This window comes from Sebastes umbrosus, chromosome 3 (genome assembly GCF_015220745.1).
Source record: "Sebastes umbrosus isolate fSebUmb1 chromosome 3, fSebUmb1.pri, whole genome shotgun sequence".
Lineage (NCBI taxonomy): Eukaryota > Metazoa > Chordata > Actinopteri > Perciformes > Sebastidae > Sebastes > Sebastes umbrosus.
In genome coordinates, this window is record NC_051271.1 from 10,055,595 (window position 1) to 10,083,303 (window position 27,709).

The 27,709-nt window shown below is 40.8% G+C and overlaps 3 protein-coding genes across 9 annotated transcripts; 2 read left to right on the forward strand and 1 right to left on the reverse strand.

The window, feature by feature from the left end:
• Positions 1-1,238: 1,238 nt before the first annotated feature.
• On the forward strand, positions 1,239-13,229 carry LOC119485271 (TRIO and F-actin-binding protein-like). Its single transcript, XM_037764731.1, has 15 exons — positions 1,239-2,282; positions 3,782-3,921; positions 4,260-4,413; positions 4,491-4,568; positions 5,448-5,480; positions 5,671-5,739; positions 5,972-6,061; positions 6,250-6,344; positions 8,187-8,820; positions 8,970-9,204; positions 10,684-10,795; positions 10,937-11,096; positions 11,284-11,397; positions 12,676-12,762; positions 12,884-13,229. Exons 1-15 carry the CDS (start codon positions 1,368-1,370, stop codon positions 13,028-13,030), a joined length of 3,063 nt encoding a protein of 1,020 aa, XP_037620659.1. The 5' UTR covers positions 1,239-1,367; the 3' UTR covers positions 13,031-13,229.
• smdt1b (single-pass membrane protein with aspartate-rich tail 1b) lies at positions 13,220-15,711 on the reverse strand. Its single transcript, XM_037764739.1, has 3 exons — positions 15,524-15,711; positions 13,650-13,808; positions 13,220-13,471 (listed from the first exon to the last, which is right to left on the reverse strand). The coding sequence occupies exons 1-2, from the start codon at positions 15,680-15,682 to the stop codon at positions 13,671-13,673; spliced, it is 297 nt and encodes a 98-aa protein (XP_037620667.1). The 5' UTR covers positions 15,683-15,711; the 3' UTR covers positions 13,220-13,471; positions 13,650-13,670.
• Positions 15,712-17,400: 1,689 nt separating this feature from the next.
• On the forward strand, positions 17,401-27,334 carry zgc:158803 (LUC7 domain-containing protein). 7 transcript variants are annotated; one of them, XM_037764733.1, is made up of 12 exons: positions 17,402-18,021; positions 19,362-19,456; positions 20,127-20,225; positions 21,787-21,897; positions 22,091-22,234; positions 22,628-22,804; positions 22,968-23,158; positions 23,266-23,325; positions 23,733-23,762; positions 24,611-24,687; positions 24,718-24,856; positions 26,207-27,334. In XM_037764733.1, exons 1-12 carry the CDS (start codon positions 17,961-17,963, stop codon positions 26,454-26,456), a joined length of 1,434 nt encoding a protein of 477 aa, XP_037620661.1. In that variant the 5' UTR covers positions 17,402-17,960; the 3' UTR covers positions 26,457-27,334. The 7 variants fall into 7 exon arrangements, with proteins under 7 accessions (XP_037620660.1, XP_037620661.1, XP_037620662.1 ...); XM_037764734.1 differs by having other exon boundaries at positions 24,724-24,856; XM_037764732.1 differs by having other exon boundaries at positions 17,401-18,021; positions 24,611-24,856.
• The last annotated feature ends 375 nt before the right edge of the window (positions 27,335-27,709 follow it).

Genomic DNA, 27,709 nt, shown 5'->3' on the forward strand with positions numbered 1-27,709 from the left:
TATCATTGCAAAGTTTAAGATACCCTTATTTTTGTCTTTAGATAGGAACTACATAACACTTGGCACACCTGCAGTGTTGCTGCAACACGTTCTCATCCCAACTTGTGACGTAGTGTCGCTTTGTCACGTCCTTTGGTGTCAATTTAGGTTTAGGCAACAAAACCACTTATTTAGGTTTAGGATAAAAGTACATGATTGGGCTTTAAACTACGTCACCACAGTCACTCCCGGCCCACTTTCTCGGAGCGTTTACTATTGCCGGATTGGTTTACATTGTATGAACCCACCCGCGGCATAACACAGCGGGCGGATGGGCAGGTAGGGTGTGAGTGGAGGTGGATGGGTCCAACAAACACAAGGCTTTCATCCAGGAGGCCACTGTTCGTATCCTGTGCGTCACGTTACAATCAGCGGTTCGCTCGTGTCTCATGTTCACAACGTTCAGTGTCATTCACACTGTACAAACGCAGTAGTTTTAAGCCCAACCATTTGTTTTTCCTAAACCTAACTATAGTGGTTTTGATGCTGAAAAATAAAATGACACAAAGGGGCGTGACAAAGCGTCGGTACGTGACGAGTTGGGATGTATTTGACACTCTGACAATGAGAATGGGCAGGTTATGTTAAGCTGGCGGAGTGATATGCAGCAAGTTAGAAGAGAGTGAAGTATTATGTTTGAGTCAGAAGTATTAAAGTAGGCCAAGTTGCACTAAAGAAGCTGATCCTGTGATTTTACTTTCACCTGCGAACAGAAAATATGTTGTAGTTAACAGCATTACACTATTATCTTTCAAACTCCTTATAGAATTTGTAGGCGACTTTCTAGTAAACACAACTGACAACTCGGTGTTTTGCACCAGCTTCCTTGTCCATATATCTGTGATGACCTTGTGCTTCCCGCCTCCCCCAGCTCTCCAAATCAGTGGGACTGTCCAGAGAGGAGCAGATCCCTCAGCTCAGAGAGGCACTGTGTGGCCCAAAGAGATATGACCCGGTTGGACCCGTCCAAAGCCGACAGCACCTGGATGGATGAGAGGAGGGGCAGAGACAGGTCCCAACGGACATCAGGTACAGTCAGACATACTGCACCATTAAACATCTCATGCTCTCTTACGGGCTACATTGACCTCAGGCTTGTATGATTTTCAGAGTCCAGAGGAGACAGGGAACAAGAGAGCGGCTACTTCTCTCCAGACAGAAGAGGTGATGGTGAGCGGCCGACGGAGGAAGTCAACAAACGGTCGTATCGTTACTACGAGAGGGGGCATCCTCTTCCCAGCAACTATGTTCCTGAGCCCAAAGCCTGCGTCCCCTACAGGAACATCAGCCTTGGCGTGCCCTCCCAGAGGAGGAACCAGGAGACGTATATGCAGGAAATGTGGAGAAGTGAATCCCCAGAGAGGTACACGTACCACTCCAACTTCAGACGGGGAGCTGATTCACAGAATAACTCACCAACACGTCACAGCTCTGTGAGCCCAGATCGCTACAAGTTAACTGAACCTCCACGTAAAAGCTCCCTCTCTAGGAGTCAGGCTCGGTCTCATGCCTCGTCTCATGCCACCTCTCCGCTTCCATCACACGGTCTTTCTCGGCACACATCCGGCAGGTCCAGTCCATCCCGCAGGAGGGGGTCCATCGCCTCTCGGACCGTCTCGCCCTCTAGAGCCACCCCTTCTCACAGGCGCACAGACTCTTCCCATTTACAGAACGGTGAATACGATGCTCAAAAGAGGTGCAGCCGAGACTCGAGGAGTACATCGCAAGCTTCAAACAAACACAGTTTGGACTCTGAGAAGCTGTACAGGAATCTGGAGTCCATCTCCCGCCGCGGCTCCTCAGCCGTCCAGCAAAACTCATATGAGGGATCTCAAGCATCTCCTCGAACCAGAACAACCGTCAACAGCTCGGCCGACACTCGCACACGCAACAGCCGCGAAATATCACCGACCAGGAACGGCTACAGTACGCACAGCCACACCCCACAAAGGGAGCCGCACTCCAGAGACAGCAGACTGAGTCCTTCTCAAGGCTCCTGGCAGGGGTCCTCACACTCTGTACTCAGCCTCCCACCCTCTCGTGGTTCCTCCACATCAAGACGAGGTGCGGACTCTCAGACGCTTGGTGGTTCACTGTCACATGTTGCAATCACAGAAACTGACAAAGGCCATGATGAGGGGAATACGCAGGTCAGTGGCGACAGAAGCAGGAGCAACATAAGGCGAGGCATGGAGGCCTTACTGATCTCTGAACCCAAGAAGGCTGCAGTAGAAGCGGAAGAGGTACGTATATCAGGGAGCAGCCAACTAGCGGCGTGGCTCTATGGATGCTCATGTCAGTCTGTCTGTCACTCGGTTAGATGGATTGTCATGAAGTTTTGTTCAGACATTCATGATCCCCAGAGGATGAAGCCTAGAGTCAAATGTTTCCACAATTATTGGCCCTTTTCACAGCAGCCATTTTGACATATCATTGCAGGGTAAACAGGTGTAATTAATAACATTAATTGTGGCCCTGGTATTGTGCATGCTGGCTCACTGGAATGTGACACACTAAATAGACAGGGACCATCATTCATTTTATCAATTACAGCTGTGTTTACCCTGTGATGCCATGCTGTGAAAAGGGCCTATTGGATGGATTGCCATGAATATTGATTCACACATTTGTGAGCTCTTCAGGATAATAACTTTAGTGATCCTCTGACCTTTTATCTGACCTTTCATCTGGCGCCATCATCAGGTCAAAATTTCAATTTGTTTAATACTTTTGTTTACGACTGATCACCTGCAAAATTAATGAAATTCCCATCAGCCTTAACTGTACTTTGTGTTTAGTGCTAATTAGCAAATGTTAGCATGCTAACACGCTAAAGTAAGTTGATGAACATAGTGAGCATTATGCCTGCCAAACACCAGCATATTAGCATTGTCATTGTGAACCATACAGTCTATTTTGTGAACATGTTAGCTTGCTAACGTTTGCATTTAGCTCAAAGCACCACTGTGCCTAAGTACAGCCCACATATGAAGAATAGACTGTATATAAAGATGGGCGACATGACAGCTCCCCAAAAGTGAAGCCAAAACATCTTGATCGCCCCCTGGTGGCTGGCTGCAGTATAGGTCATAAATCCCGCCTCCTCCATGTTAGCGGATGGGACGTGAGCCAAACTAAGAAGTCAAAACTACACGTCAAATATATTTTTCAGGTTGTTGTTATCAGGCTGATGTATGTTCAAGTGTTCATTTTTCTGATAAATTTGGTTTTAATGAGTTATTTGATGCTATAAAAGGGGGGTGAGACGTCATGATTGACAGCTGCTCTGAGTGAAGTAGTAGAGGAGATGTAACTTTAACTTTCCATAACCGTCACAAGTCTGCGTAATAAGACAATTTGATCATAATTATATATAGAGATATTATGGTTAGTTGTTGTGCCTAGCCAATCAGCTACCGTGGTGCTAACGTAGCAGCTAAGTGGCTCACGCTAACAAGTTGCGGCCCTGCCCTGCTCGTGATTGGACCGGGCAGGTGTGTGGACGCGATGACGATACCGCGGATTCAAAATCTTAAGATGTCAGCTCCAGTATCGGGACATTTTGCCTTCACTTTTGTACAGTGAGAGGATGTGGAGACGCGTTGTCCATCTATATATACAGTGTATGGTGCAGCCTCACAGAGCTGCTAGCATGATGTAGACTCTTGGTATGTTTCGTGTCAGAGACAACTCTTACTACCGCATAACATGTAAATGTTGATCAATCTTTATGAATCTGAAGGTGGTGATGACCATAGACGACTACATCGTCCTGGCTAATATTCCAACTATCCAGCTGGAGTCGGAGGAAGAGTTGCCAGGGATGAGGAGGAGGAACCAGAGTCCCAGCCCGTGCAGGGAACAGAGGCTTAAGACTTACAGGTTGGTGGTTCCGTATGGTGTTTGGATAGCCATAACAGATAGTCCCATGACCATGCATCGAGTCTGCATTCTTAGTGCATGTGTTTCTTTAAACTGTTCCTTTGGAAGATTCGTAAAAAAAAGTAGTGTAGCGAGTATAAAAAAGACTTTGAAGATATCTTTTCATCTGACCATATGTAATTGCCTTAGTTATGGTCAAAGAAAAGAGGAGTACTCTAGTAGCCTTTGCAGAGGAATGTGACAGTACAGTAAGAAAAAAAAAGGATATAAATTGTGCATATGGTGAATTTATGTGTCTGTCAGATCATTCTCTGCACTTTAATTTAATTTCTCTGAAGGTGCCAAGATGAAATAGACATCTACAGTTCACGGCTCGAGTCAGACGAGAGGGGGAGAGGCCGAGAGAGAGGCAGAGACAGACGAGAGAAATGTCGGGACTCTGAGAACGGACGATTGTCTCGAAGACAGTCAGTTGCATCTCTTCATTCACAGGTACGAAGCAATAAACAAGGAAATCTAAACGTTGAAACAACAGAGCTTGTAACCCCTGTGTGTTTATTCTACCAAAGAGTTCAGATAATCAAAGTGGGAAACACAGATCTTCAAAGGTGAAGGAGCGAGCTCCTCCTGAACTCCCGCAGACACAGGTGAGCACGGTCCCGTGACTTTTCTGCATCTGCATAAATCACACGAGTGTTTGGAGGAAAATGGGTCATTCATACATTCATTCTAAAGTAGATCCCTGATATTTATTTCAAGTCTTTTACCTCAGGCTCCTCTCTCACAGAAGCACCTTGCAGGGAGAAAAAAGCCATTCGTTAGCACTCTATGTTTTAGGGCAGCATGTTCATATGATTTATCATTTATATATTAATAGTTTCTAGGATGGTTCAAGCCAATGCATCCTGCAGTGTCAGCGCTACAGTGTCATGCCTAAAACTGCTGAGTCAATGAAACATTCAAAATGTTATTTCAATGCTTTGAATCCAATACTAACCACAGAAACCATTTTCTACTTCAGAAAGCTTGACATGACATGACTAAGAGCTACATGTGATCTCAAGTTTGTGACTTCCCCATTTCATCTCACATCATGCATTTTCTCTTTCTTTCTCTCCTCCTCACAATATATACTCGCACAATATGATGCATGCATGGTAAGTATGTTATTTTATGCTTTAATAGCACCTGTTTACTCTCAAGTCAGTCTAATAATGCTCATCAGTTCCTCTTTCTCTTCCTCTTTCCCACTGTTTAACAATGACAATCACAGTTTACACCTCTTCCTTTTTTATGTTCCCATTCTGCACCATGTTTCCCATTTTTCGTGCTTTAAAGTTTTGCCTGCCGCCCCCTCTGTATGCGTGCTTCAGAATGATGTCGTTATCTCACACAGACACGTTCGTCTGTTCTGACAGTTTCCGTTTCCTCTATATTTCACAACCATGCGTGAGACAGAAACCGCTGCAGAATGCTTTCAAAGAGCTTCATCGTTATGCTTTAATTACAGGTTTTGATACTGGAAGGGGTGGATGTCCAGACTGGATGAGCATGGCAAGGTACATTTTTAATTTTTAAGTTATTCTAATATTTTTTTTTAATAAAAGTTATTGTCATTTTCTATTCTAATTCCTGTTGTTACCACAATCTCATACACCAGAAAGAGGGCACAAAACTGACCCAGAAACTATCTATAAAGACGTCCACATACTATTTAATGTTGTCCATGTTTACTGTGTTTTTGCTCAGTGGAGGAAACACTGGTTTGTTCTGGGTGATACTTCGCTGAGGTACTACAGAGACTCGGAGGCTGAGGAGGTAGGAGCTGATGTGTGACATTAAAGTAATTCCTGATTTGTAAGAACATTTATTTCATGTTAATCTATAGCACTTCATTTCAACCATACAGGAAGTTGAAAGGGTTTTGTGCACATTTTGCAACCATAACATGACCAATATCATCGGTTTTCCTAAAATGATTCTATGGAACCAATTCATCCGTCTTGGGATGTTTGTTGTTTGGGATAAATACGTATTATTTGTGCTGCAGTCCGATGATCTGGACGGAGAGATCAACCTGACGTCCTGTGTGAACGTGTCAGACTGTGATGTAGAGAAGAACTATGGACTCCAGCTACAAGTACGTATTTACTGTACTTGTGTTTTGCTCTTGTGTCATACAGTACACCATCAGACAGATGGACAGTCAGACACCCCCCACACTAACCCCCGTTTCCACATCAATTACATGTTTGGCTGCTTCCTGTTTAACAGCGTGTGTGTGTGTGTGTGTGTGTGTGTGTGTGTCTGTCTTTTGATCTCGTCCAGACAAAGAGAGCAGTGTTCACCCTCTCTGTTATGACCTCCAGAATACGACGGAACTGGGTGAAGTTACTAAAGCAGGCGATCCAGAACAACACGCAGTGAGTCTGACTTTATACTGGGAGACAGTGGTGGAGGAAGTATTCACATCCTTTACTCAAGTAGCAATATCACACTGTAAAAATACTCTGTTACAAGTAAAAGTCCTACATTGAAAATGTTAAAAGGACCGATGTGTAGCAATTAGCGGGATCTATCGGCAGAAATGGAAGTGAATATTAATAAGTATGGTTTCTTCAGTGTATAATTACCTGATAATAAGAATCGTTGGGTTTTCGTTACCTTAGAATGAGTCGTTTATATCTACATAGGGAGCAGGTCCCCTCTCCACGGAGTCCGCCACGTTGCATCGCCATGTTTCTACAGTAGCCCAGAACGGCTTGGGCCGGAGTCAATAACTTTACTCGCTCCCATCTTTCTTCACTACTCACTTCCCTCGTACACACACACTCAACGCACTGGCTCTGCTCCAAATGCCCTCACTACTTTTACATTTGCATACATGCATTTTTGCGTTGCATACCGTAGTTTTTCTACACGCTTGGCACACGGAGCCATTTCAATTGGTTGCAGTCTCAACCTCACCGCTAGATACCGCCAGATCCTACACACTTCTCCTTTTAGTAAAATTGCATAGGTGTTATTAGCGAAATCTACCTTAAGTATAGAAATTAAAAGTACTCAGTGCAGATAAAAATTATATTATTATATAATAAATTATAAGATTATTATTGCTGATGCCTTTAAAAATGTACTACTGTTGGGTAGTTAAATAACATTGTGTCATACTTAATTTGTAAAGCAACCAGTAATTAAAGCTGTCAGATAAATGTAGTGGATTAAAATTAACATTTTTCCCACTGTACAGTATCCATCTGCATTGTATTAGAGTAGAAGTATAAAGTGGCATGAATAGTAAATACTCAATTAAAGTGCCTAAAATTTGCACTGAAGCACATTACTTTACTGGTAAATGTACTTAGATACAATCAACTCCTGCTGAGAGACTACTGTTTACTACAATCAGAAAGGTGCAAACACAGACATACAAGAACAGTCACAAACATAGAACATAACACAGTGAATGGGGCAATTTGAAGCTAGTTTGCAAATATATAAATATAAGATCATGCCAATCACGCACAAAATAACGTAAAAATACCAAATATATTCATATAAAGATAAAATCAATTCAATATAAACAATACAAATGTAAAAGACACAAGAGTTAAAAGCAGTGACCAATCTATAGCTGACCAACATTGCCCAATACTACAAGGACACGCAATGTAAAAAAAAATGCAAGTACATTCATTATTTTGAATTCTATTATTCTATACACAGACTAAACTTGCTATTTACTTTGGCTGTTCACTCTTAATGGCTTCTGGAATCAAATCAATGTAATATATGTATGAGAAAGAGAGAATGAAGCCAAAAAATCCTGAATTAAATTAAGATTGTTGAGGTACAAAGTTCATTCTTGATCTGCGAAACAGACTAAATAATCTCACTTAATTTAAGGTCCTTTTAGTAGTTATTCCGGAGCCTTTAATCAAAAGTAAAATACTTTTATAAAACTTCTACTTTGGCTGACAATGCTTACCGAATCATAATATATATCATAATATATGTGTACAAATTACAATTCAGGACATCCTTCATGGTGAATACTTGATGTTTATCATGTTATTCCAGCAAAATCTGATAAAATTCTCCATCTGGTTTTAAAAAACAGGCGTCTTATTGACCTGAAAATTCCTGAACACTGTGAGGAAATGCAGACAATGTGATTGGGTGGTCCGTCTGTAGCGAGCCCCCTCTATCATCTTTCTTCTGATGTGTAACACTATCCCCCTGTCTTTCCCTCATGCTGACCTCAGCCAATCACACACCGGCAGCGAGAAAGAGAACCCCCTCTCCCGGAGACCGTCGTCATGCCAACCCCCTGCTTGGTTCACCTGCAAGGACTCCGGCTATGAACCGACCGCTTCCAACTCCAACGCCGCAGCTGCAAACTCCCATCAAGCCGACCACCGCCACCACCAAGGTGTAGACCTGGACTTATCTCCGTCCAGTCAGAGAGAAGAAGGGGAGGGCTGGGACCGCGAGCAAGCCAAGCGATTGGAGGAGAGGAACAAGTGGTTTGAGGAGGGGGTCCCTCTCGGTGAGATGGGCAGCAGGTGGGACTCAATGGAGCTGAAAAGGGGGAGTGTACCTGTGCCTGTTATTGAAACCTTGGACTCAGAGGTCAACAGGAAGTGGGTAGAATTTGAGACGCTGTCATTTAGGGACATGAGCGCGCAGTCTCTCATTGGAGCCCAGGCTTATCAGTCAAGCACCCCGGAGGCATCGCAGTCTCTCGTTAGCTCCCAGGCGTATCAATCGAGCCCCGAAGAGGCTGAACACCCTGTCACCGGTTCACAAACTGATATATCGAGCTCAAAGGGGGCTCTTCCATCTATAAATGGAGCTCAAACCATTCAAACAAATAAAGCGGAAGCACTTCAAAAGGAGGTAAGAAAGAACTTCACTCCATTAAAAAAGTTTAAAAAGTGATGAGCAGAAACACTAGCAACACCTTTAAAGTGTTTTCAATGCAAGGAAATGGTGTACATTTCAATCTTTTCCCTCCCCATTACACTCTCTATAAATCCATCTATCAGGCCCTCTCTCTTCGGAAGCAAGTGGAGAGCATTAAGAAGGAGCGTGCAGCCATGGGGATCGAGGTGGACAGCCCGTGTGGCCCCGGGGCCCCCTGCAGGGCCAGACTAGAAGCCATGGAAGTAGCCCATCGGAAAGCACTGCAGGAGCTGCAGGAGAAACACGCGAGAGAGATCGGGGAGCTGGAGGAGCAGAGAGACAGGATGCTGCAGGAGGAGAGCCAGGCAACTGCTAAAGGTAAAGCATGAAGTATAACAGTATCCTGGAGGCAGTTTGCATTTCTTCCTTGTTATGCCTCTTTAGTTAAATATTTCTTGCAACCAGTGCCTCTCTGTATTCTTAATGATTTTATAACTATATTTGTGTCTTTTAAGATCATGTTTGTTTATGCTATGTCTTGATGCCTGTTCTCAATTAACTGTCTTGCGTTGTTTTTAATGCCGTGTGGTGAAGACAAATTAAAGGTCCCATATTGTGAAAAGTTAGATTTTCATGTTGTTTTTTTTTATTATAAAGCAGATTTAAGTGTTATATAAATACTGTGAAAGTATCGAAACCCTCAATCCATGGAGAAATACACACAGACCGTTTTCAGAAATTGTGCCGTTGAAACAAGCTGTCAGGATTTTTATAATTTTGTGATGTCACAAATATACAATATTATATAGTTTTAAACGTAAACATCCTAAATGTGTACCAGTTTAATGGTGCCTTCAGATGGGGTCGTGTTTACCGTGTTTATGAGATGAGTCCATATGAACGCCCCCCTCATGTTGTATTCACAACCTTGGAAAGTGGAAAGTTTCTGAAAGCTCAGAGTTCACGACTCGTGACGTGTTTGTTGACGTTGTGAGAAATAGCAGAGCCTATGGACGTACATTTTTTGGTGAGTAATAAGTAAATATATTGTAATTTTAGACTTATATTGTTTTTCTTGGTCATTTTATAATATGTCTGAGGAAAATGTTGATATTCCCAACGACCTCATCGTCAGATTTTTTTGTATGTCCGAAACCTTAGTATGAAACCAATAGTATACAAATTGCATCCTATCTCCGGTGAAATATTACAGTATGCAATGCTGGACACTACGGTGGCATAAATATCTCACAATGCAATGCGGTAGTGACGACAACGTTCAACAGATGTGGACGGACAGCTCTGTAACATCAATAACACTTTATAGTATAAGATTTTACTTTGCTAAGCGTGATATATATTTTGAATTAATTCTGACAAACCGTCGTTTTGGTCACGAGGTTGGTACAGGTTACCATGGTTACACGTCACCAACTGGCAAGGAGGCTCTCAGGAAGTGACGACGTACATTACTGCTCAGTGCGTCCGAAAAGATACATACTACTGTTTATTCACACAAAAGTTGAAAAGTTGTTGAACGATAGTGCACATATTGAGTATATAGTGCATAATATGCGATTTCGGACGAAGTCAATGACAGGAAGTAAACATGGACCCAAGTTGTTGCTGAGCAGCGCAATTCCTTTGCAATTTCATTGAAATGAGCTAAAACAGACCGTTTCAGACAGAAAGTGAATACAGGCATATTCAGGCAGACAGTTTGAGGAAAATTAAGAGTTTTTTTATACTTAAGCATGTTAACATGTTCTAGTAGAAACACAAAATACAAGTTATGAACCTGAAAATGAGCATGATATGGGACCTTTAAATAAAAAATTAACTACTTGTTCATCAAAGCTGTGGAGGCGCTGAGAGCAGCTCACAGGGAGGAGCTGGAAAGAGAGGTGGAGAAGGCCAGGAGGTTGGCTGGAGGAGCTGCACACGTGGATGCTTCACACAGAGGCCACATGTAAGTTTATTACAGTTGTCATACTGAAAGTGTTCTCCATCTCACTGGAGGCTTAAGATGTTCTACATTCGACCGTGACACCTCTCCCCCATCTCCTTGCATTATAATTTACACCATATCTCGTGTGTTTGTGTGTGTCAGGCCACAGGCGGACGTCTTGCACAGTGAGTTAGATGAGCTGTCAGAGCGCTACTCTCAGAAGTGCCTGGAGCTGAGCCGCACCGAGCAGAGCAGCCTGGGCCGAGAGACGGAGCTCAGTCACAAGGAGAGAGAGCTGGAGCAGCTCAGAAGAGAGAACCAGGTTTATACACACGTCTGATTTGATTCTGTTTTAATACAGCACCATACCACCTTATTAATTGTTTAAAATAATGAAAATTCTGTTTCTCCTTGTTCTTATAGGGTTAAACTAATAAGGAAACTTTCATAAGCATACTAGTTCACATTATTTCTCCATGACGTAACTTGAGCTAAAAATCTCTTTTCAGGAGCTTAAGGCCAAACTGGCGGAAGAGATGAGCCGCATGCGTTATTTCATCACAGGGCAGAGGTCGGACACGGCGTCTCTTGGCAACGCTGAGCGCACTGCGTCAGAAGTAGAGGTATTGATAGCAATAAGTTGTGACTAAATTAGATTCTACGTCAACTCATGTGAAAGTAGGCAATACTAAAACATCTTAACTTATCGCTGCATCCCAACCCAGTTTCATTTATTGCACCTGAAGTATTAATTTGGGCTTGAAGGACAAAAATGTTGACATTACTGTCATCATGGGGGAAGCAGAAAGCGACATTTGACAAATGTGCTGTGGGATTTTCAACCCACTTTAATAAAAACAAATTGATCATAGCATTTTTACTGTTTTTTCTCGCGTACACAGTAATAGCTCCCCATAGCAACATTGTCACCTGCTGTTTTTTTTTTGGTGGCCTCATTTGTGTTGAGCATCTGTGGTTGGTCACATTATAGTGAAGCACATACTGCCATCTACTGCCTGAATACCAGCATGGCTTCAGTGGTGGAGGATGTATTCAGATAATTTCTTACACCAGGGTAATAAAAGTCCTGCATTCAAAGTATTATCTGCAAAATGTACGTTTTTGTTATGCAGAGAAATTGTCCCTGTAATTGTTATATTTGTTATTATTGGATTATTGTTACTGATGCATTAATGTGCAAGTAGCATTTTACTCTTTTGGGTGGTCGCTTTTAACTGCATTGTATGATGTTGAGTAGTTTAATCTATAAAAATGCATCATATTTTATAAGATGATCATATTTCTTGTACGTAAAATCGTAATCAGCAAAGTAACTTAACAGTAGCGATCAAATAAATGTAGTAAAGTAAAAAACACCAATGTTCCCTCTGAAATGTACTGGAGTAAAGTATGAAGTAACATGAAAAGGAAGCACTCAAGCAAAGTACAAGTACCTCAAAATGGTACTTACTGTGCTTGAGTAATTGTACTTAAGTTACTAGGGCTGTAACTAACGATATTTCAAATGATTGATTGATTAGTTGTTTGCTCTATAATGTCATAAAATGGTGAAAAATGATGATTAGTGTTTCCCAAAGCCCAAGATGACGTCCTCAAATGTCTTGTTTTGTCCACAACTCAAAGATATTCAGTTTCCTCTTATAGAGGAGTAAAGAAACCAGAAAATATTCATATTTAAGAAGCTGGAATCAGAGAATTTTGACTTTTCTTTAAAAAAATACTCAAACTTACCAATTATCAAAATAGTTCCCAATTGAACTAATCGATTAAATGTTGCAGCTCTATTAGTTACTCTCCACCACTGTCCCACATACATTGTGACTTTCCATAATATATCTTTTTAAAATGGCAGCAGTCAGATGTCACATTTTGTTTTTCAGACATTACTAAGAGCAAAAGACAACGAGGTGCAATATCTTAAAAAAGAAATCAGCTGTCTGCAGAATGAAGTGCAGTCTCTTACAAAGGTATGTTTTATGATCTGGCCTCTCAAAATTAATACAATCTTACATGTTGAACATTTACAACGTTGATGTAAACTGTCCCCCCTGCTTGACTTTGATGCCTCTTCCATATTTGTTTCCCTAGGAGAAAGAAGCAGCTTATGAGCGTTATAAGGAGGCCTATGTAGAGCTAAGTGACATGAGGGGTCGTAGCCAGTTGGAGACGAGCTCCCTCAACGAACACCTGAGACTGGCCGACGCTGCACTTCAGGAGGGGGCGAGACAGACCTGACCAATGAGGACAACTGCTAAAAACTTACCTTGAAGAATAATGACAGCAAACAACAACAAAATCAAGACATTACAATAACAACATGTGCTGTTATTATGACTGGATATGACTTAGAAGAGTCAGAATGCGAATTATGGCAACTATTGTGTACTTGGAAACCACTGTGCGAAGATTAAACAATAACAAGTGTTTATCCATGTGTAATCGACTCCCTTTATTGAGTTGACAGACAAACATGCAAACAAGAGTGAAGGCATAACTATAAGTTTTGATAGCCTCACATGATATGAGATTTCCAAAAAAATGAATTCAGCGAAAACAACCTAAATAGCAGACGAGAGAGGGAGGAGATGGGTGGATGTGTTTAGATGTCAAAGTGCCCCATCTTCCCCTTCTTCCTTGAGCCGGCTGGTGTGCTCTCATTCAATATTGCAAAGCACCCTGTGGATGTGAATAAAAAAAAAAAGTCATCAGCTTTCTACTGTTTCTACTTATTGTCATCACTGCAACTTCACCCTTACACACCCTTTACACGTGGACACGATTGTGCATAAAAAGGTCCAAGCAACAGTGTTGAAAGGGTTAAAAAAGGTGCGGCTAATGTACACTTTGACTTTACCATTCATTTTCTGGAGTTGGCTCAGTCGTCGTCATCGTCGTCTTCAGGGACAAAGATGTCGTGCTCCTCCAAGAGAGCGGCAAAGTTCTTGCTGATCAGAGTTCCCACATACAGGAAAGGCACCACCACTATTGTCATGCGGATAAGACCAAATGGTGTCTGGAAAACATAAAGAGGAATAGTCAAGTGACTTGAAAATTAGTTTAATTAAGGTGTGACACATGAGCTATTCAGATTACAAACAATATTAATCCCCACCTCAGTTTGCTCTAGGATATTTTGGTCCAGATTTGGGATTTTGGACAACTGTTTCTCCGTAAGACAAATACTAAAAATCTAATCTCCAGAGTTACTATAGCAGAGAAAAGATGCCTTGCTCACTGGGTTGGTGGATATTGACAAAAATTGCAGTGGATTGTCGGGCAGCCGGATCCAGTAGTTTCCCTAGTTGCTCTTCCTGAGGCTTCTTCCATTTTTCCCCATTAAAGAGGTTTTTGGGGGTCAGTTTTTCCTTATCCGAATCATGAGTCAAAGTACAGAGGGTGTCGTATGCTGTACAGATTGTAAAGCAACTTGAGGCCGATTTGTGATATTGGGCTGTATAAATGAAATTGACATGACTTGAACACACCTTGAAGAAGGCTGTTTGTGCCGCTACGCGTGGGTTGTTACCCAATCTGAACATGTACCGGCATTGTTTTTAGCATTTCATAGCAATTTGAATAAAGGCTTTTCATTTTTTGCCAGAAGAGTGCTTTGGACTCCCCCTTTTTTTGACCTTTGTGTACCAAAGAGCACCTTCATCACACTGATTTGAACCTCCGAGCACTCTGGACGTTTTCCCTTTTTTGACTTGACATCGGGTGTACTAAAGCCAAAATTTGTCATAAGGCTGGGCAAAACATCTTACAAAAGTAGTGTGCTGCATTTATATACATTTTCAAGTTCAAAACAGTATTTCTAAGTATATTTATTGGAAAAACGTTTAATTAAAGCACAATATCGCTTTATGATTGTTCCTGATTTATTACCTAATTACTAACTTGAAGAGGCCCTGTTTTGAAGAGGGGCCCTGTGTTAAAATCATTCATTGTCCCAGTGTATATTCCTACATTAATGCACTTAATCAAATAAACCACAGCAAATCGTGGACCAGCTAGTATTCTAGCAGAGAAAGATAGAAAACCTTGCAGAGAGGATGGGAGGAATATGGGGTAAATGGGGGGCCATCAACTCATTTTTGTCCTCGGGCCCCACCGCCGGTTTTATCCAGCCATGAACTGAGCATTTCTTATGTTGTTTTGGACAACATATTTCTTTCAATCTGGCCCTTTATCATGGCCTTGAGGGGGATTTTTCCAGTTTTGTTCCAATTGCATTGAATATCTGAGAAAGGTCAAATAAGTCAACTTGATCAACACATCATAACATTCAGATGTTAGGGAGACTTAGAGCTAATGTTGACTGTGTAAATGTTATGTGTATTGGACATCATTACAGCTTCAAAAACATACTGTATAACATTATCCTCGACCTTTCTTACCTTGACAACAACAGACACCAAGATATGTAGTGTTTGGCTAGCTCAAACTAAACAATTCATCAGAGTTTCATGTTCTAAATACACAGTTTCTAACATAAAATGTCCACTTGAATCCACTGAACTGATCAAATAAGAGGTTTTACTTCCTGAAAGTGCACCTACATTGGTGTAAACATGCGTTTGATTGGCTGACTGGACTAACCCCAGCGCGTCTTCTGTCTTTCTATTGGCTACAGCTGCTGTCAATCCAGCTTTAAGTCCCGCCCACGCTGTCACTCATATTTCTTGTCAGTTTTTCTACTCGGTAACCGAAGGCAGAGTAAAAACTCACTTTATCCGGTTTCGGTAGGATTGCCCCCGACGCCGTTGATACTAACGTCCTGCTTTGAGTCGTCCTGGATATGTTGGATGTTTTAGAGCCCGTGTTTCGGCTCATTTTCGCCGCATTTTGGGTGAAAAGTCGCAGCGGGAGCCGCAGTATACTCGCCATTTTTCTCTCCAGTAATGTGATAGAGGTAGAGGGGGAAGGCTGGCGTTGCTATGGGCGGGACCGGGACGCCTTATATGGGCACGACGTGACGTATGACCAACAGAAATAAATAATTGTGGTGCATTAATTGAATTAATTAGTTATATAGTGAAAATTAAAATATGTGTCTGTTTCCTGTAACTATTACATCTGTAGACGTTATGACCTCATTTAAATTCAAGTAGCCATACACAGGTGACTTCACCAACTGCTATGTCATTTAAATAAAGTTTTCACACAAAGTTTATGAGGGAATATGGATAATGATTTCAGAAAAAGTAGTGATATTGGTGAGCTTCTACAGGAGGAATAATTAAGATAGGTTACGTAAAAATTCACAATAATGGTAGACCCTCAGAAGGGAATGGACTCTTGTTTTTTGAAAATCTTTTATTTTATTTATTATTTATTTTCATATATATATTTTTTTCTGTTTATGTGTATCTTCATTTTGTTAGAGGTGCCATTTAACTGTATGATTGATACTGTGAAGCTGTATATTGATTTTGGCCCTGGAAGAAAGGGAAAGGTTGAGAGAGAACGGGTGGGTTTGTGGGGTATGTTATGTTTGTTAAAGTCAATCCTGTATTGAATATATTGCATAATAATGCTGATGTTTGTATAACAAAAAAAAACAATAAAGACATTGTTAAATTAAACAAGTTTTCACACAAAAAAAATGTAAAAAGTACTATTTATTAACAACAAAGAAGTACAACATCAACAACAAAAAACATAGTGAAAACAATGCAATTTTGTATCAGGGAAGTAAATTATCCATTAATCAAATTAAAACAACTTCAAAGGTTTCTTTTGTTGTTGTTGTTTTTCTTTTTTTCAAATCTTTTTTATTGTTTTTTGTTTTTTGAAGACATAGATAGATAGATAGACAGATAGATAGATAGATAGATAGATAGATAGATAGATAGATAGATAGATAGTAACTTTATTAATCCCGAGGGAAATTCAAGTTTCCAGCATCACAGTTCCATAGTGCAAAAACATCTTAGTAAAAAGGCAATAAAAAAGTTAGTAGTGCAAAGTACTAAGTACAAAAAAATATACCAGATATAAAAATACAATATACACAAAACAAGGCACTGTAAATTATCATAACAGTAAGAAAAACAACTTTAGGTTGAGCATGGGCAACAACATGTATCAAAACTAACATTAAAAGTAAATAGAAATGAAGTAAAACTGGTCTAGGAGAAAGTAATAAAAAATAATAATAATAAATGAATAAAAAAAGAAAAGAATATATATATATATAAAATATATATATAAATATAAAAAAATATATATATATACAAGTAAAAATATATATATATTGACTTTTTTATTCATATTTTTTTTCATTCACACACACATATATATATATATATAAAAGTTAAAAAAATACATATATATATATATGTGAATACAAAAATTATGAATAAAAAAAGTCAATATATATATATATCACATTAAATAAAAGAAACAGGGCTCATCTCAAGCTAATTTGTACATATCAACTGTCTCTTGATAACAAAAAACATATATTTCCTAACATTTTCATAGTGACGTGTGTAACGTTACCAAAAAATGCCAGCAGCGCGCGAGGAGGCTGACTGCCGCACTTTCTTCTTCCTCGAGGCGGCGGAGGTGACGAGAGCGCGCTCTGACTCCACGGCGGGTACGCGCACGGAGGACGGAGAGAGAGAGTGAGAGAGAGAGAGAGAGAGAGAGAGAGGGGGGAGGAAGTGGAAAAGGCGGAAGAAACGAGGACGTTGAATAAAACTTGCCAACTTCTAGCCTGACTGGCTAGAAACATACACCGCTACAGAGGCTATGTTAAGAACTGTACACAGATTGATCCAGCTAACCCACCAACATACCTCATATTCAGTCAGTCCCGCTTTAACTCGACACACCACCGACACACGGGACTCAACGGTTCAAACAGACGTTAGCCGAACCGACCAACAGCCAACCGTTAACCGTTACAAACTCACATCCAGCCGGTTGTTAAAGTGCTGTTACAACCAGCCAGTTCTACCAACACACCCAGCTCGCTGCTGCTGAGCTCTCAGCCTGGACTGGGTTTACTCTCCTTTAAGTAGAAAGTTAACCGCGGGTTTGTGTGTTGGAGGAGGCGACGAGGCCTGCCGTCGAGGAGGAGGCTGCTGCTGCTGCATGGTGTGAGGAGAAGAAGACTGTTGCTGGAGAGGAGTGACTCACACTAAGCTAGCTTCAAAACATGTCGGCCCAGGCTCAGATGAGAGCCATGCTGGACCAGCTCATGGGGACGGGGAGAGACGGTGAGGACGGAGGCTGTGTGGTGGAGATATCTATATGTCTGAATCGGATCTGGATACACAGAGCAGGCATGAGTTAGTGTGGTTAGCATTAGCATGGAAGCTAATGCCAGTCAGTGAGGTGAGGCTAGCTAACATGAGGATAGAGCTAGCCGGCTAGCTACCTGTTGTGTTTGAGTGCACATGGCAAGTTAAGTTGTTTGCTAACATACCACCACAAATAACATGTTTTTGATCATGTGCTGTTTTCTGCCTGGCTCCAGATGTTGTCATTTTATCAGATTATATCTGATTAGAGAGCAGCTAACTTTGTTTTTAGGATTTATACTGGTGTAAGGTAACAGATGTGTGTGTGACTCATTCATAGCAAGTCTGCTGCACCTCAATGATCTACTACAAGTCAACATTATTAACATTAGCAGGGAAAGCTAACCTCTAATATGCCAGTCTGTGACAGTGAGGGTAGCTAACATGAGGATAGAGCTAGCCGGCTAGCTACCTGTTGTGTTTGAGTTTGAGTGCACATGGCAAGTTAAGTTGTTGCTAACATACCCCACAGATAACATGTGAGCTGTGTATTTGATCATGGGTCATGGTCAGTGTGCTGTTTTCTTCCTGGCTCCAGATGTTCTCATTTTATCAGACTCTATCTGATTAGAGAGCAGCTAACTCTTTTAGGATTTATACTGGTGTAATGTTACAGATGTGTGACTTATTCATGGCAAGTAAAGTTTTTGCTAACATACCCCACAAATAACATTTGAGCTGTGTATTTGATCATGGGTCAGTGTGCTGTTTTCTTCTTGCCACCAGATGTTGTCATTTTATCAGACTATATCTTAGAGAGCAGCTAACTTTATTAAGGATTTACTGGTGTAAGGTAACAGATGTGTGGAACTCATTCATGGCAAGTTTAGTTGTTTGCTAACATACCACCACAAATAACAAGTATTTGATCATGTGCTGTTTTTCTTCCTGGCTCCAGATGTTGTCATTTTATCAGACTCTATCTGATTAGAGAGTAACTAACTTTTTTAGGATTTATACTGGTGTAAGGTAACAGATGTGTGTGACTTATTCATGGCAAGTTAAGTTGTTTGCCAACATACCCCACAAATAACATTTGAGCTGTTTATTTTGATCATGTGCTGTTTTCTACTTGGCTCCAGATGTTGGCATTTTATCAGACTCTATCTTAGAGAGCAGCTAACTTTTTTTTAGGATTTATACTGGTGTAAGGTAACAGATGTGTCTGACTCATTAATGGCCCCTCAATGATCTTCTACCATGTTTCTGACAAGTTAACATGTTCTTTCTGCTCTTGTGTGTTTTCTATTTTCAAGGAGATACCATGAGGCAGAGAATCAAATTCACAGATGAGCGAGTCTGCAAAAGTCACCTCCTGGATTCATGTCCTCATGATATTCTGTCTGGCACCGTGAGTACAATGTTGTTTACACACACACACACACATCTGTACAGAGAAAGCATCTATCATACACTGCAGACAGAAAGTATTAGGACAGCTGTTGTCATTGGTTTTGGGTCTTCTCCAGCACATAATGACACAATGTCAATATGCTTTCAGGGTGTACATTTATATTGTGTGAGCAGTGTTGGACACATCTTACCCCCCATTCAAATGTTTCACTGTCTCAGGATCAGATTGAAGGCAAAAAGCCCTGATAATGAGAAGGGAAGTTAGCTACAGTAGGCCTGACATAGAATCAGTAGGAACAGTATCAAGTGTCAGCTACGGTTTGGGTCACGGACTGCAGCCAGATTTTGTCTGTAAAGAATTGAATGCAACTTTTAACTTGTCCAATTACTTTCTGTCCCCTCAAACTGGGAGACTGTTAATAAAAAAAGGTGCTTTTGTCTCCATATAGTATGGATGCGGTAAAGAAATACAGTCCGTGTCAAAGACCTGGCCTTTTAGCACTGATTCAAATGATATCACATTTACTGTCCCTAATGTGATGCCATTTAAAACGCTCTAAGACAGGGTGATATTTTAACATTAGGGAATTGCTGGCTTGACAAATCTGTCAAGATGAGTGAAATGATGAAGCGAACACAGTACATGGATGTCTTTCTCATTTCTGCAGAGAATGGATCTGGGAGAGTGTATGAAAGTCCACGACTTGGCCCTCAGAGCAGACTACGAGATTGCCTCTAAAGAGCAGGAGTACTTCTTCGAACTGGATGTGAGTAGTACACACACACACACACACACACACACACACACACCATCATGTAAAGCTCTCGAGAAAGTAGTAGTCGTTTTCTATGATTCCACTGTACTCAGTCACTGAGTAATACAACTCTTTATATGATATTATTTGGATAATTGATATATCGGTTTGAGTCCTTTTTTAAAAAAGTAAAAATTCTCTGATTCCAGCTTCTTAAATGTGAATATTTTCTGGTTTCTTTACTCCTCTATGACATAAACTGAATATCTTTGAGTTGTGGACAAAACACGACATTTAAGGACGTCATCTTTGGCTTTGGGAAACAATGATCGACATTTTTCACATTTTTTCTAACATTTTATTAATCAATTTATCAAGAAAATGATCGACAATAAAAATAATCCTTAGCTATAGCCCTAGAGTTTATCCTCGCCCAAATCGAGAGTGTAAAGATCAGTGTTGTTGTATGATTTACAGATTGTAAAGCCGTCTGTGACACACTTTTGATTTTTGGCAATGAAATTGATTTGACTAGTCTAAGGGTCTAATTTATAAGTAAGACAAACTCTGACTTTCTACAGTTTGGTCTAAGTGGTACTGTTGAATTGTGCGCAGAAGTTGGAGGTCTAATTTATAGGATGATTGAGAGCAGATAAACCTTGTTGTCACACACTTAATAACAGGCAGAAACTGTGCATATATATATTTAGTACTAGCAATACATTTTAAATTAAGAATTCTACAAAGTATTAAAGAAATTCCCAAAGAGTTTGTTGTTTAAAGGGACTATTTGTAACTTTCAGAAATGCTTGTTAACAGCGACACCTGTGGCCGTGAAATCAACGAAAGTCAGCGTCGGGCTCGCGCTTGCTCGCTCTAAATATACCTGAACGAGCGTCGCTCAAAACAGTGAGGCGACACACGTCAGCTAAAACCACAATATCACTCTATATTTCAGCTGCTTGGCAGTAATGTTAGCTGACCAGATGAAGGTCTCTCCATGAACATGATTTAGATCTGATCCTAGTGTTGGCTTTTCCTGCCTAAGTGCAGACTGAGGCAGCGGGGCTCTGCAGCGTGTCTCCCTGCTCTCTCTGCCCGCAGCCGGAGAGAGCAGAGGAGACACCGGCACCCGGTCGGTAACGAGAAGACAACGTAACTCTCTGAAGAGCTCCGTCACTTCACAAGACACGGAAAACCTCTGTTGGTCTGGAGGAGCTGCAGCATTTATTTCTGCACAAACGTCCACTGTGCATTCACTAGATATTCTCAGAGCTAAACTAACTCTAAACTAAGCGCGCGTTCACGTCTAGAGGTGAGAGAGAGAGAGCAGGCAGCGGAGACGAGGGTCCGGCCACACGCGAGCGCGCATATGCGAACGCGCATGTGTGCCGACCCACTACATTTATACGCTTAAAAAGTTACAAACAGTCACTTTAAGAACGTTTTGTAAAAAGATGCATGCATATCAGATTTATCTTGAAAATAAGTTTAGTTTAAATTTAATCTGGTAAATTAAATTTATATATTTTACACACACAAAAACTCATTTATCTCATGTGTTTGCTCGCAGGCTGCTGAACACCTTCAGTCTTTCATCGCTGACTGCGACCGCAGGACTGAGCTGGCCAAGAAGCGACTAGCCGAGACGCAGGATGAGATCAGCGCTGAAGTGGCTGCAAAGGTGATAAAGTCACTGTTGCTAATAATGAGATTATCATCCGGTCTTTATGAATTCTGTGCCCTTTGTAACGGAATAGTTAATCTCCTGGAAAAAAAGCACAATCACACCATGTGGTTATCATGAATCTGAGCAAAGCCTACAGCAAACAGCCTAGAGCTCATTTTTTTGTGTCTGTTTCTCCTGCTATGAAAAGGCTGAACGTGTCCACGAGCTGAACGAAGAGATCGGGAAGCTGCTTGCCCGGGCGGAGCAGCTCGGGGGCGAGGGGAATGTAGACGAAGCACAGCAACTGCTGGAAATGGTGGAGAAGACACGAGGCTTGAAGAAAGAAGCAGAGGTCAGAAAGTTGATAACTGCTTTGTTGTGACTAGTTTATTGTGTTAGAATAAATACATGTTTTTACTTGCATGTCACCAACTAGACCTGAAATATTAGTTTCAAACCAGGTTTACTCGTCTACTAAATTCATTAGTAAAAAATTTCATCAGTGACTCGTTAACAGTAACCAGAGGCAGTTAAACACACAATCTCTTCTCAAAATGGATAAGATGGATATCAATAATTTGAGTTGACAAAGAGCTTTTATTAGGTGTTGTAATTCCCTACAAAGCTTACGCTCAAGTCCAGACTCGATCATGTAGATAGATGAAATACCAGCTAAAATCTGTTGTTTTTTTACAGTGTCTTTAGTGAATTTGCTCTAGAGTCTCATAACCTTTTGTTTTTGTAGGATGTATACAGAAATTCAATGCCAGCCTCCAGCTTTCAACAACAAAAACTACGGGTGTGCGAGGTGTGCTCTGCCTACTTGGGTCTTCACGACAACGATCGGCGTCTAGCTGACCACTTTGGGGGCAAACTGCACATCGGCTTCATTGAAATCCGCGAGAAGCTCGACAGGCTAAGGGTAAGGACTGCACTGGAACGAGCACGTAGAGAACTACTTTAATTTGCACCATTATTGTTCAGAAAGAAATTTCAGTTATGTTACCATTATTTGTGATGTATGAACGTAGAACAGAATCAGCTGCTGGCATTTTTCAGTTTTGTGCTATTTTTGTTTCCTCCAGAAAGCAGTTGTGGAGAAGCAAGAAAGAATGCGAACGAGAAGACGAGAGGAACGTGAAAGAGATGACGAGAGAGAGCGGGAGTGGGAAGTGGAGCGAGAACGGGAAAGAGAGGGAGAAAGAGAGCAGGAACGAGAACGGGAAAGAGAGCGGGAATGGGAGAGAGAACGAGAACGGGAGAGGGAGCGTAGGAGGTAAGAAACAGTCCGACTTCCATTGTAGGGATGTCACGAGAACTGATACTTAGGTACCAAGTCGATGCCGAAATTCTGAAAACGTGACGGTACTCGTTTTTCTACAGTACCACAGACACCGGGGATCAGGGTTCAAGACGAACAGCATCGCTGTTGTCCCGGGGAAGGTAGGAAATATCCTGATAATACTACATTGTGAACCACAAATCTGTGTTGAAACTCGCAGGAGGAGAGCTAGTAACGTTAGCTGTAAGCAGCCAGTGGGCAGCACAGTCCTGCTTGGCTAAATAACGGAGCTAACAGCTAACGTGCAGAGGTTGCATTGAGTTACATTATGATGCGTTCAATCTCTATTGAGTAAAAAATGATTGATATTGGGTATATGTTGAAGTACATGGGGTTTATTGTTTTGTTTTTTACTGTGGTATCGGATCGAGAATCGTGGAATTTCACTGTTAACGGTATCGACTACTAAATTTCTGGTATCGTGACATCCCTACTCCGTTGTTACTGAGTACAAAGAAAAAGTTCAGTGTCACATCTGGAAACTGTCTGATTTGTGTTTCTGTCTTAGGTCGAGATCTAGAAGTGGAGAACGATACAGGTATGTCTGCTTCGACCAGAATCACTTTATAAGTTTTGTCTGTCAGAGTGACTTATAATTTCACACTTTAGCTGAAAAAACTTCTCACACATTAAACATTTGTGTAAACTCCACACAAGATCGGGCATGTAGTGTTTTTGTATCGTAGTTTTAGGCTAGTTGTTAGCCATGATGTGGTTTTATTAAGAATACAGTCTTAAATTATTTGAAGTACTTTTAGCAATACAAAAATATTAACACATGGTTGTAATGGTATACAAAGCCAGCTGTGATACAGCAGTCTCGATATATTTGATATTTCAGAGGTCTACACAGGTATGATGCATGAGTTGCAACGGCACACGTTATGTAGTTTGAGTAGAAGCTGTTGAAGTAAAAGCTGTGAACATTAATTTAGTAATGTAATGAGGCTGCTGTTCAGATTCATACAAAAAAATAATGCACCCATCGGCTTAATCAAAAGGGAGTATTGTCTGTGGTAATAGTGTTACTGGGGTATCAGTTACAAAAATGGTCACAGTAGAGGACCTGAAAGAAAACGACTACTGGTTTACTTTGCCTGAAATGAAGACCTCTAACATCATACAAAAATATTATAATTTTATTAAATAAAACTTAATCTGAAAAAGAGCAGCAGTGCTATGTCACACAGCAAATGCCTTGAAAAGTGACTGATTGTGTTGGCCGTCATCTACCAACTGAATTGATTACAAGACAAGATGATCAGGATGCATCAGTATAAAGTCTTGATCAAGAATTTATAGCTTATAACAGTGTAGCCTACCTTTTTTGGATTTGTTTTACTTAAACCTTAAAATCTGTTTTTCTCCATAAACTCATTTTTCTAGGGACGGAGGCACTTCGACTTCGTCCTCTCATCGTTCAAGACGCCACCGCTCGTCTCGTTCCAGAGAAGAAGGTGGCGGTGGCGGTGGCGGCGGAGGTGGAGGTGGAGTTGGAGTTGGAGGCGGAGGCGCAAGTGGAGGCGGAGGTGGAGGTGGAGATCGGGATCGGGATCGGGAGAGAGAGAGGAAACATCGACACAAGGAGAGGCATCGCTCACGCTCCCACTCTCACAGGCGCAAAAGGAAGAGGTGTGACTTTTTATCTATCACAGAAACTTAACATAAAGCATCATCAGGACAGGATGAGTGATCTGAGAGTGCACCTCCTTAACTAACATTAAACTCATCATGTAACCAGTGATTAGATATCAGCTGTCACATTCATTCACAGCACATGAACCAAGTGATGCAATCAATAGGAAGTGATGAAGTTGGTTGGATACAGCAGTGTCAACTGATGCTAATATTTTAAGAGATTCATCTGACATGCAAAGCAAAATGGAATCAGCTGCAAGCAGGACTCTGATCAGGGGCTTATAAATTAATTTGTTGCTGAAACAATTGATTAATTAGCCGATAATCAGAATATTAATCAAAAGCTATTTACATAATGGAATGAAACCTTGAGGTCATTTCAACAGTGATTAATCGGTTTGAGTAATTTTCTAAGGAACAAAAGTTAAAATTCTGTGATTCCAGCTTCTTAAATGTGAATATTTTCTTGTTTCTTTACTCCTCTATGACAGTATGTCATCTTTGGCTTTGGGAAACACTGACACCGTATTCTGACATTTTATAGAACAATGAAACTAATTGATTAATCAAGAACCTATTCAACAGATTAATCAACAGTGAAAATATTTGTTAGTTGCAGCCTTATATCATTTATAATTCTATCATTATCATTATTATCGAATATCTTTAAGTTTTAGACTGTTTGGACAAAAAAGCAATTTGAATATGTCCTTCTGTCCAATTATAAATTGTGCATTTTTCCACAAATCTCTGCTATTTATTTGAGCTAAATAATCAATTAAGTACACAAATATTCCACACATTAATCAATAGTTAAAATAATCATAGCTCAGCTTTAGATTAAGTTATAAATTAATAATTTATAAATGAATAACTAATAATCTAGTTATTAGATTAATTTAATTTATAAATTAATCTAATAACTAATTTTAACATCACTACTGTAGCGCTAACGCAACAGCTACCGACTAGCATCCAAAAATTTAAAATATAGTTTTACAATATAGTTGAATATGGACATGTGAGGGACATTATCATGAACTCCTTATTTTTGTTGCACTGAAAATATATCCAGTTTTCACAAATTGAACTTTCACTGGCTACACCCCTGCTAGTCTGATTTGCTCCCAGATAGTGAGAACCATCTTTCTAGATGTGGACAATAACTCTTAGCTCTCAGTCCCTGTCGCAAAAACAAAATGTCAAACTCAAATCAAGGACATCAGGTCCTCGATCTTGTGCTGGAAGCGTACTATTTATGATGATGATGATGATGATGATGATGATGATGATGATGATGATGATGATGATGATCAATCTGTGGCTGATTGTTTTTTTCCTCAGGTCCTCCACAGAGAGATCATCTACCACTCGCGACAGAGAGCCCTCGCCGTCCCAGGAGAGGAGTAGAGAGGGTGCAGCAGGAGAGGGTTGGCGTGAGGACAGGCCGGAGTGCGGAGACTGGGAGGACAGGCAGGACAGGCAGAAGTCCCCCTCCGCGGACACAGCCAGGGGCAGGGAACGAGAGAGATCCCTGTCGTTCGAGCGAGACCGGCGCTCCAGCTCGGGGGAGCGAGAGTCCGGGGAGATATGAACAGGAGTGGACGCCTCCAAAGTCTTTGATTTGGATATATTAATTACTAAAAGGAGCATGGAGAGACGAGTGTGTGTTGGTGCGAATGAGTGTGTCGGCTTTGTATGTGTGTTCATGTTAAAAGTGGTACATTAACGGGGGTGGATGGTGCAAACTTAACATGGGGGATGAGGGAACAACTTCAGCGGTGGCGGTAAAGGAAAACATGCAAAACCTACTTTTATAAGACTGAATTGTGAGGCTGGAAAACAGTACGGTCATTTTTTATGCCATCTTGTCGATCTTATGTACAGTTGTTTTGACAGTGATGAGACAGCAGTCCTACTTTTTAGTCTGTTTTTATTTTACTCACATAAAGTGCTGTTATTTTTTTATCTTTAGTGTGACCTTCAGTGTTGATAACTGCTTTTCCTCTTCCATTAGGAATCAATCCGTTTCAGTAGCTGTGGATTCATTTACTCGGGTTGGACTCATTAATGTGGCGTCCCTTGCAGTCATGTTTGAAATGAGCTGTGAACGACTGAAGGCACTTCTGATGTTTGTGTTTTATTTGCTGCCATAACAATCTCATTTGGGAAATCCGACACACATCCCCGAGCCCGCCTTTAATCCAGGATGCAGTGATGAGCTCGTATTTTGAAAATAAACTCACTTGTCCCCCCTGAAAGAAGTCATCCAAATATTTCCACTCAGTTCCTGACATGTGAATGCATATAGATGACGTTCATATTTACATACCGACACTTAAAAGACCCAGGGACTTGTGTCCTGTTTGCTGTGATACAACCTGGATGTACTGGGGAAAATCTACTTTGCTGTGCCACCATTAAGTGAATAAAATGTTCTGCTTCTATTCAAATACAGTGTGTTTATACAAATGTCTCTTTAACTTCGCCTCCTCTTTATGCATACAGTTTGGACAAATTAAGCATCCTGTATTATTTTAGCTTTATTGATGTCAGTTTTGGCTTGTTGGCCATTTAGTTTTACACACAAAATGTATCTCCTCAAGTAAAAAATAGCAATACCATGGGGGTAAAAAATACTCTGTTATAAGTAAAAGTCCTGCATTCAAAACTTTACTTAAGTAAAAATACAAAAGTATTAGAATAACAGTGATCTGTATTGTCATACTCGGGTACAATAACATTTTGCAAGCTTCTCTCGTTGTAGTTAAGAATAAAAAACAAATAAAAGCAGAGATAAAAACAGTAATAGCAGCAAAAAGATCGAGCTAGTTAATTTAAATATGA

Bases quoted from the DNA above. Each gene is read 5' to 3' on its own strand.
- zgc:158803 (XM_037764732.1), top strand. From the start codon at position 17,961: ATGTCGGCCCAGGCTCAGATGAGAGCCATGCTGGACCAGCTCATGGGG. The intron at 22,805-22,967 runs GTAAGGACTGCA...TGTTTCCTCCAG, and splicing joins AGAAGCTCGACAGGCTAAGG to AAAGCAGTTGTGGAGAAGCA. The intron at 24,857-26,206 runs GTGTGACTTTTT...TTTTTTCCTCAG, and splicing joins CACAGGCGCAAAAGGAAGAG to GTCCTCCACAGAGAGATCAT.
- LOC119485271 (XM_037764731.1), top strand. From the start codon at position 1,368: ATGCAGGAAATGTGGAGAAGTGAATCCCCAGAGAGGTACACGTACCAC. The intron at 4,569-5,447 runs GTGAGCACGGTC...TGATACTGGAAG, and splicing joins CTGAACTCCCGCAGACACAG to GGGTGGATGTCCAGACTGGA. The intron at 10,796-10,936 runs GTAAGTTTATTA...TGTGTGTGTCAG, and splicing joins GCTTCACACAGAGGCCACAT to GCCACAGGCGGACGTCTTGC.
- smdt1b (XM_037764739.1), bottom strand. From the start codon at position 15,682: ATGGCGAGTATACTGCGGCTCCCGCTGCGACTTTTCACCCAAAATGCG. The intron at 13,809-15,523 runs GTGAGTTTTTAC...TATGTTTTCCAG, and splicing joins TCCTACCGAAACCGGATAAA to ACACCATTTGGTCTTATCCG.